At 31.6% G+C, this 10142-nt stretch overlaps 1 protein-coding gene across 1 annotated transcript; it reads left to right on the top strand.

The window, feature by feature from the left end:
* The first annotated feature begins 5447 nt into the window (after positions 1-5447).
* On the top strand, positions 5448-8265 carry LOC106295966 (probable polygalacturonase). Its single transcript, XM_013731985.1, has 5 exons — positions 5448-5669; positions 6377-6694; positions 6774-6894; positions 6963-7208; positions 7360-8265. The coding sequence occupies exons 1-5, from the start codon at positions 5658-5660 to the stop codon at positions 8028-8030; spliced, it is 1368 nt and encodes a 455-aa protein (XP_013587439.1). The 5' UTR covers positions 5448-5657; the 3' UTR covers positions 8031-8265.
* The last annotated feature ends 1877 nt before the right edge of the window (positions 8266-10142 follow it).

Genomic DNA, 10142 nt, shown 5'->3' with positions numbered 1-10142 from the left:
CGAAAATACGGAGCCAACTATTCTATATGAAGATAACGCTGCATGTGTTGCTCAAACGAAGGAAGGATATATCAAAAGCGATAGAACCAAACATATACCTCCGAAGTTCTTCTCATATACTCAAGAGCTCGAGAAGAATAAAGAGATTGAAGTAAGATATGTTCGATCATGCGACAATGCAGCCGACCTCTTCACAAAATCACTCCCTACCTCGGTATTCAGAAAACACATCCATAACATTGGAATGCGTCATCAGAAGGATCTATGACTGCTTATTCGAGGGGAAGCTTACGTAGTTGTACTCTTTTTACCTTACTATAGTTTTTCCCATTGGGTTTTCCTGGAAAGGTTTTTAACGAGGCAACAAAGACGTTAAGCGAGAGTGGATAGTGACACCGGTCCCCAAGGGGGAGTGTTATGGAAGCGCCGTATTGCAAACGGGGGAGGCGCAGAATTTGTTGACTTTAATATCATTATGGATTCCGCTGTCACTATGCATGCACAGTAACTTTACTTTTTCATTTCTATATAAACGATCGTTTCGATCGTTTGTAAAACACACCATCCTTCTCCTTCTAATAACACATCCTCTCTTCTTATCAGTGTTATCTTCTTCGTACGGATATAAAATTTTGCTCTTATTTAAATTTCTGCGATACAATAAAATTTCAGTTCCTTTTATAACACAAATTGATATTTAGTAATATTAGTTGCTTTTTTGGAACTTATTGATCACGGGAAAATGGCCTGGCACAATTATAGTGACCACACGACGTAAAACTAAAAGATAATAATTTTGTTTCTTAGATATTGACATAAGTATAACCCGGCATAAGTATATGACCCGCCTCGTTTCATAAGATTCCAACAAATATGACAGAGACCTTGTAACTGATTACTAATTGATAACTTATAATATATGATGAAGACGTGTTTTTGAACTTAAAAACTTTAAAATTCTACGTGGTTTAATTTGTAAATACTAAATAGAGTAAACGTGAAGACCATTATTTCATACTCGGGAAGATTCTCTATACCTTTTTTATAATCCAAATCAATTAAGAAAATATAACAACATACTATTAGTGATGTATATTTATAGTCAACAGAAAATCTAATCAAATCATATCTTAACAAGTGCAATTAATCTGGTATTCCCCTCGATTATTTTTGTTTCCTAAAAATAGAAAAATGTTTGTTTGATTTGATACAAATGTATTAAAATTTTAAATCTTGTAATAAAAATAGGTGTGGAAATTAAAATTAAAATGTGTGGAAGCAGCATTAGCATATGTGGTTTTGTGGAAAATGATCTGTCAAAACCAGGCTGGCACTTCCCTCCGATGATTGCTTGTGGGTCCCGTTGTCTCACTGTCTTAGTTAAAGCACATGCGCTACTGCTTACGTGTCTTCTTTACATAGTGAGATTCTTAAATTAAAAAATTGTTTCTTAATTTTTAATTAAAAAAATTAAGAAATTCATCCTAAGAATCTGAATTAATCATGCTCTTATATACTAAATCATAAGTTACCTATCAAATTAAATACCGACACATGAAATTTATTTACAAGAAAATAATGCCCATTTAAGAAAAAAAAATTCAGGTCTCGATTTTAAAAACCGCAAATACCTAAATTCCTAAATTTTCTCACAATATCACCACTATGTTTAAGATAAAATCACGATCAGAAACTGCTTTATTTTCTATTTACCTTTTAATTTTATTTATTTTACTTTTTTTTAACCTAGATTCTATTCTCTTCTTCATATCTTCATTCTCCTTCCGTCGACTTCTTTTCCTTCTCCTTCTCTACAGTTCTTCCTCTGAACAAAAACAAATTTCACACATATTTATTACTACACTTATTTTAATAATTTTTAAATAATTATTTTACATGTTTTCTTATAAAAGAGTGTATTAGAGGATTTTAAAAACTTTTGTAAGTCTATTATAAGAAAACAACTGTTTTATATACATGTTTAGTTTCATGGTTTTTATTACATTAATTTTAAGTAAATTTATTTTAAGAAGACTTAATTACAAAATAAACACATATAAAACTGATGAATCAGATATAATATTTCTAGGTGGTATGCAGCTCCAAAAAATGTGTTTAAATAAGTTCAATTATTATTAACCAAAAAATAAAACTATTACGATTTTTTAAAGATAAGTTAAATAGCAGAAAAGTTTTCCAATGCTTTAGCACAGGGTGATAATACTAGTTTACACTAAATCATAGTAATATAATTTTTGAATAAGCCTAACTGTTCTTCTTTTATATATAAAACAAAATTGATTAGTTTGTAGTGTAAACCCACATCTCCTTTTTACGAAAATAATAATTTTAATTTATTGTTAGGATAAATAACTAGAAAGTTTGGAAATACTTGTCTGTGCTTAACTTACTTACTCTCATGTCAGTGAATCTCATGTCTATTATTAATAGAAAAACATTTAAAAAGTTATAACACGTAATTTGTATTAATTAAAAAAATATTACGTTGAGTTAACACGTAACTAAAATGCTAATTTTTTTTACGTGGCGGCTTGAAAATCAATTGATAATTTTATTAGTCTAAAATTAAATTGCTAAGGAATGTTATATTATATAGTATGTCTATTATGGACCACTCATTTATCAAATTAAATTATCTCCTTAAATAAAACCTACGGAATTACCTAATGTGATTAAAATATATATGACAATTAATGATTTTAAATAATAAAAATTTGCTAACAATCTGTATACTTTCTATAATTCTTGTTTAATTATTTATTATTAAATAAATTACATAATTACATTAATCATATAATAAATGTTTAGATTTTTTTTATATGTTGTATTTTGAATTTTTCAAAACGAGTATAAATTACTAAAATTGTTAAAAGTCTCACATAAACTTTTGTGATCAATGTTTAATTTTTTTTCTATAATAAGATACAGTGATTATAAAATCATATGAATAAATAATTTTATTTTAATACGTGTTTATGTTAATATATATTTCATATCGTTTAAATTAAACGATATACATCATATGAAAATACATACTTATATTTTGATATATACGTTGAACATATATTGAAAAGTTTATATTTTAATTTTGAAATCTTCATTGTTTTTTAAATAATTATAAATTATTGAAACCACTAAACATTCCACACTAAAAAAAAATCATTGGGGTAAAATTTTATCACACAAATATGCAAATAATCATAAGATCATATAAGTAGAAACCTTATTTAATAAATATCCATATTAAAAGTATACTATATATCTAGGTTAATATCATTTTAATTTAATTATATATCATATACGATAGATAAGATTGATTGTTTTGATTTATTTACCCTAAAAAAATTGCGAATAGACAAGAGCGATCGTTTGATTTATATGGGCACGCCAATTTATTACATAATAGTAACTGTTTTCTTAGTTATTTAATATATAATTATTATTTTATTATTTCATAATACGCAGAAAAACATAATATAAGTAATAAATATAAAATATTTATTATGTTCAAGGAGCGGATCTTAACCTAAGTATGTATCTATTTAATAATTTTAAATCTGAAACATTTTCTAAATATCAAACTAAAACAAAATAACGAAATGGGAATAAACTCAAAAATCAATATTTATTTCGAGCAATAACCAAAATGAAAAAAACGACACAAAATTAGAAAATATTGAAGATATTTACGATATTTACGATTGACACGTGAACATAAACTTCTTATAACCATAATTAACTTTTAAATTGCTAAATCATGATATAAAACCGAACTCTTATATTTTCATTGTAATCTAATAGTAGGTCTGCGATTTTTCGGCCTAAATGTTAGGTTCTTATGCGATAAATGATTTTTTGACCTAAAATATTTTTAAAATGGAATGAGCTCATTAGTGAACAAATTATATAATTAACAAAAAAAAATTAAGGGCCAAGAATATTTATTCGATTAAGAATATAAATTTTATTTTTATATACGATATTTTTTAAATAATTTTTATATAAATTCGTCATGCGTAAGGCAAGGCAAGGCAATGCGAATGTAGTAACCTTTGTAAAACTAGATTAACAAGGTTTCGTATCTTGGTTGTAAACTAGTACTATTATATACTACGACTTCCTAATCCTTTATTACATGAACCAGCTTGCCAAATTATACTTATTTCAGTTGCCGTCTCTAATACAAAAATATACTTAATTTCTTATTTTTCTAAACAGTAAATCCAGACGGTTGTTTGCTCAAATCAAAACAGACCACATGAACTCCATGTGTCATTTTAACACATCATATACTTCTTCTTCTCTCCTCTTGTCTCTCTCCTTCTGATTAAATAATACTCTATTTATATTTATTTAATTTAAATTTTTGTTTATTTCAGTATTAACTATTCACACTTCATATTTTATCAAAGTCAAATAACATCAAAATTTTAAAAATATAAAAACTGAAACTGAAACATCAATCATTTAAATTGATAGAGAATATATTTTAATAATATTTTGAGAAAAAAAACTACTTAGAACATCTCCTTCAGCATCACTCTATTTTTCTAATTCCAAAATATAATTTGGATTATTTTTTTGAATTCTACTATATTTTTCCATAATAGAGAGAAATAAAATTATTCTAAAATCAGAAAATAAATTTAATCATAATCATTACTCTCTTTTAAACTATAAATTGGAATAAGGTTTGAGTGAAATTCAACTACAATATAGATTTGCTCTATTTTGGAAAAGTATATGAAAATGTTAGTAACATCTAAATTTACTTATTTTCTTATCAATTACTTGGTATTTTTCAAAAAAAAATCGTTAAATAAATCACAGTACGTATTCGTTATTTTAGTTTCTTAGCATTTAATAATGTGTATAGGTAGAGCAGAATCAAGACAAAACCAGTAATGTTTATAGACAATTGTACTAGCAATTCTTACTTTTCAACTAGTTTTAGACTTAAAATAGCCATTCAAAATGTAGAATAGTAGTGTCGGCAAGATATGCTGCTCCAATCGTTCAAGACAAAAAAAAAAAATACTCATCACTAGAAAATTTATGTAATTTACATAAGAAATTAGTTTAAATTATAATTATATAATAACGATTGGATTAGCTTCTTCTTATTTGGGCATGGATTGAACACGCTAGTAGAAGTGTCTTTTAGAATTTAGATCAACTGTAGTTGTAATTCCAAAGCTATATACAGTATCTTGGTTTGCTTTTTTTCTTTTGTTGTTGTTTCCTGACTCCCACATCTTAATTTGAATTTCTGGATCCTAAAAATTATAAATATAACAGTCATTCATGTATGTTATAACATTAATTAAATTTTACTTTAGGGGAAGAAGGCCGAAATATCAGTCCATGATTTTGGTGAATTATATTGTCTGGTCCTTTTATGTAAATATTAATGTTAAATACTCGGATCAATAACACTAATAAATGATTTATTATTATTACTAATATTGATTTGATAGCAATTCCAACAAACAGTGCGGTTAAACACATGTAAGTGCTTGGCTTCGGACTCTCTCTTGCTTCCTTCTCCTCTCATCTTCTCTGCTCTATTTTTTTGTTGGGTTCTGTCCTCGCCGAGACTTTTCTCCTTTCCTCAGGAACTTTAAGTTTCTGAGTTCATGAAGATGCCAGTAAGTACGTTTCTCCCTTTTCTTGTTGTCTTTTTTTTTTTTTTTAAATTGAAACTCTTTTGCTTTTGTTTTAATTGTCCATCATCTCCAATTCCAAAAGTATGAATTTTTGCAGACGAATCTCTTACGGGTTGTACTTCAATCCTATGATTCTATCACTTGTCTCTATGAATCTTGGTTGTTTTTCTCCAACTCCAGCAAATGAAATTTAAATACTTTCTGAGCTTTTCTTCTTTCAGCAGAGCGAAATCTGGAAGCCTGTCTAGATCTTTCGATTTATTTCCTCTGTTTTCTACTAACTTGTTCTGTTTTCACCTGCTTGGATCTTCATATGAGTGATTTTCTGATTGATGCTTCTGTTTGTTTATATAGTTGCAAGTTTATGATCCTATTTTCCAAGAGAATTACATCTGATTTTCGCCATCAAATACTGATCAGAGAAGTTTAGTTTTTCTCGGAACTTCCTATGTTGTTGACACCAAGAAAGGAATAGAGTTCATGTTTTACATTCTTAGGATTATTTTTCTTACTTTCCCGGAATTTTCTCTAGACAAAACGTTTTTATTTGTCTCCCGTCACATAAAATTCTCGTTATTCAGCATCACATGAATCACATCCATGTTTTGCTAACATTTATTTGACAGTTTTCATCACTTTTCGATATTAATCAAAATTGTAAGCTGATTATCTCAAGTTGTATAATGCAGGTGGCATTGGTCTGGCTACTGGCATTCACCAATCTATTATTGATCAAAGTAGAAAGCAATAATGCCGTATGCAAGAAGACTTTCAATTTAGACCCTAGACCTCACAGCGTCTCCATCCTCGAGTTTGGAGCGGTTGGAGACGGCAAGTCCCTCAACACGATTGCTTTCCAAAACGCTATTTTCTACCTCAAGTCCTTTGCGGATAAAGGCGGTGCTCAGCTTTATGTTCCACCTGGGAAATGGCTCACCGGAAGCTTCAATCTCACTAGCCATCTCACACTCTTTTTAGAGAAAGGAGCTACCATTCTTGCTTCACCGGTATGAAGAGTGTTTAGCTTTAGCTTCTTTTGTTGGTTATAGTGGTGACATTGTTTCTATTTGTTCCTAACGTGGTTAGGATCCATCGCATTGGGACATTGTCAGTCCTCTACCGTCATATGGTCGTGGAATTGAACTTCCGGGGAAACGGTACAGAAGTTTGATCAACGGAGACAATCTACTAGACGTAGTCATCACTGGTAAATCACAATCATTACCTATTATTTGACTTGACGACATTGATACTTTAACTTTTTATATATGGCAGGTGATAACGGGACATTTGATGGTCAAGGTGCGGCCTGGTGGAAGTGGCTAGAGTCAGGAACTTTGAACTATAGCCGACCTCATATCATCGAATTCGTCTCATCCAAAAACATCCTTATATCGAACCTAACCTTCTTAAACGCACCATCCGTCAACATTCACCCTGTTTATTGCAGTCACGTTCATATCAAAAAAGTTTTGATCGAAACAAGCGTTGATTCTCCCTACGTTCTTGGAGTTGTCCCAGGTAAAAATCACTTCGGTCTGGAAGATTTACTAGTTTCGGCCTCGAACATCATGATATTCAAATAATAATAATAATAATATTCTTTTTATTTGCTAAAAAATAATAACAAAATTCACTAGCTAAGTTATTTTATTTTATTTTTTTCTTTCAGATTCTTCGGACAATGTTTGTATCGAGGACTCAACGATCAACGTTGGACACGACACGGTCTCTCTCAAAAGTGGTTGGGACCAATACGGCATAAACTACGGCCGTCCAACCACCACCGTTCACATCCGTAACCTCGTCTTAAAATCTCCCACCGGCGCCGGAATCTCCTTCGGGAGCGAGATGTCAAGCGGAATCTCCGACATCACCGTGGAGCGTCTCACCATACACAGCTCACGCGTAGGCGTCGCGTTCAGAACCACCAGAGGCAGAGGAGGGTATATCCGTAATATCACAATCTCCGGCGTTGTTCTCTCCGGTGTAGACACAGCCATCGTGGCCGACGGACACACCGGGGCGCACGCGGATGATAAATACGACCGGGACGCGCTCCCGGTCGTGACGCGTATCGTCCTGAGGAATTTCACCGGAGATGGTATAGGATTGGCTGGGAACTTCACCGGTATCGGAGAGTCTCCGTTCACGTCGATATGTCTAAAGGATATTCATTTACAAACGAGTTCAGAATCTTGGTTATGCTCCAACGTCTCTGGTTACGCGGAGGACGTTTCGCCGGAGCCTTGTAAAGAGCTCGTGAGTTTTCCCTCGTCGTGTTTAGCCGGTGGAAGGATATACGGCGGAGAAACGGCGGCAGAGTCGTACTACAGCTGGTAATGCTAGTAAATTCAATAAATGGTGATGAAGAAAAGAGTGGTGGTGGTGGTGGAGTTTGGTTTATGATACGATTGAATTTTCAATTTTTTTTGGTCAGTGAAGTCATAAAATTTGTTGTCAGAGCGAGCGAGAACGTGAGTATCAAGAAACAGAGTATATGTTGTATTATTTATGTACAGCTTCCCATTTCTTCATTCATGTTGTAAGATATAATTCATCTTTCTTTCTTGTTCTATCAAAGAATTGTGAAAAAGTGAGAATATCCAGATTTGACCAATGCAGTAACGTAGCAGTTAAAGAGAATGGTACTAATCTATTAGGGCTAACAATGAATCACCGATTCGTATTTGTAGTATTAGCTTCTCATTATATTCAGAAGTGAAGACAATCTAAAATAGTATTAGCTTGTCAGACTGTTATAGTAGTACTTAAATTTGGTCAATCATAATAGTGTTTGTGTCCGAGCCTTTTGTCCGTGTAGTAACTCATGTCTTTCTGGCTTTTAGACTTATAAATTATAGGATGATGCATACTGTAGATGCTCTGACTTCAACATGTTGTTCTCTACTATGGAAAATAATATTTGTTCAGATGACCAAAACACAAGTCTCAAATAAAGTAGCATTGGGATGTTAAAATCTATCTTTGTGTTTGAAGAAACTGTGCTGCCTGAGTGTGGAGACATTCTCATAGCTTTGGAAGATATATCCATCACTTGTCCACGAGTTTGAAGGCAAGTAATTATTTTTTACCAGACTATAACTTCCAATAACCTTGCTGTTATCTTTCCACCGAAGTGTATCATTTAGATAATCTGTCAGGGTTGAAAATGAAGATCTCGAACCTATCAATACAGTTGCCGGCTCTCTGTTACTGGATACAATCGATAACCATCCTCTCACTCTCACATGCAACAATGTTCCAAGTTTCTCCCTCTTTCTCATATATTCTCCAAAATGAACATACCCTCTCACACACAACAATCACTTTGCTGAATGCTAAGTGGTTCGACAGACGAGAGAGGAAATGACACGTGTCACAATATTACTCTAGTTCATTCATCATATCCCTATGGCCGCCAGCATCTTTTATTTGCCCAAACAGACACGTGGCTATTCTTTTGGCCGTTGACCTCCACTGTTCCCCATACTTTTTAGGTTGCTTCCACTCAATGTATTCATTACTCTTTTACACCCATCAGATGATATGTCTTTCTGGGTTGTTAAAAAAAAATGATATGTCTTTCTGTTTGATTTTTAAAAAATTGGTGAGGTTTTATATGATAATTAGTAAACAAAATTAGCTGAATAAAAAATTAATCGAACAAGTATATTTTAGATATATTCAATGCAATTCCCTGTTATATAGTTGTTCATATTTCAGATTCAATAACAAATTTGTACATCTTAAACATTAAAGAGTCAAATTTCAGCGACATGTAAAGTAATATTTTAGTATAAACTAATTTTTAACCATTGCACCCATGTGGCTTTTACCATTTTAAAATATTATCGTTTCGGTTCATTGTAATTTTTTCAACGTATTCATTGTACGTAGTCACGTGAAAATGGTCAATTTGAATGAAGATAAAAGAAATATTGATCAGTTGATAAATATTGGTAGTAAGATATAAAACTCCCTACCAAAAGTTATGGGCACAAGATAGGACAACTAGCAAGAAGATGAATACATAAGTTATGTGACATAACTCCAATTCATTTTTAGGTTTAAACATAAGTTCACATCCTATCGGCCGGGCCGCATAAATAAATATTTGGTTTTCAAATATAGTTTTAAAATCCATATGGATTCATTTTTGAACCGGAAAGAAACAATATTCAGCGGAGAGCGAGCGAGAAGTAATATATGATAAAACAATAACTGTTATAAATTAAGCATTGAAATGATCATCCACTTCTTTACCAAAACTCAAGCACTATGATCATCCACTCTTTTACCAACTCAAGCACTATGATCATCTACTCATCAAACACTATGATCACCCACTCATTTACCAAATTAAGCACTATCTTTGTTATTTTATGTATTGTTGTTCACTATAAATACCATCACTCATCTCACTCTTTTGTACACCATAAACAAGAACAAGAG

The sequence above is a fragment of the Brassica oleracea genome, chromosome C5, assembly GCF_000695525.1.
Source record: "Brassica oleracea var. oleracea cultivar TO1000 chromosome C5, BOL, whole genome shotgun sequence".
In the NCBI taxonomy this organism is placed as follows: Eukaryota; Viridiplantae; Streptophyta; class Magnoliopsida; order Brassicales; family Brassicaceae; genus Brassica; species Brassica oleracea.
Note: the sequence above shows the minus strand (reverse complement) of the source record. Positions and strands in the feature narration are given on the sequence as shown.

What these genes read in the sequence shown, in the direction of transcription:
- LOC106295966 (XM_013731985.1), top strand. An exon ending in CTACCATTCTTGCTTCACCG is followed by an intron (nt 6,695 to 6,773) that starts GTATGAAGAGTG and finishes TAACGTGGTTAG; the next exon opens with GATCCATCGCATTGGGACAT. An exon ending in ACTAGACGTAGTCATCACTG is followed by an intron (nt 6,895 to 6,962) that starts GTAAATCACAAT and finishes TATATATGGCAG; the next exon opens with GTGATAACGGGACATTTGAT.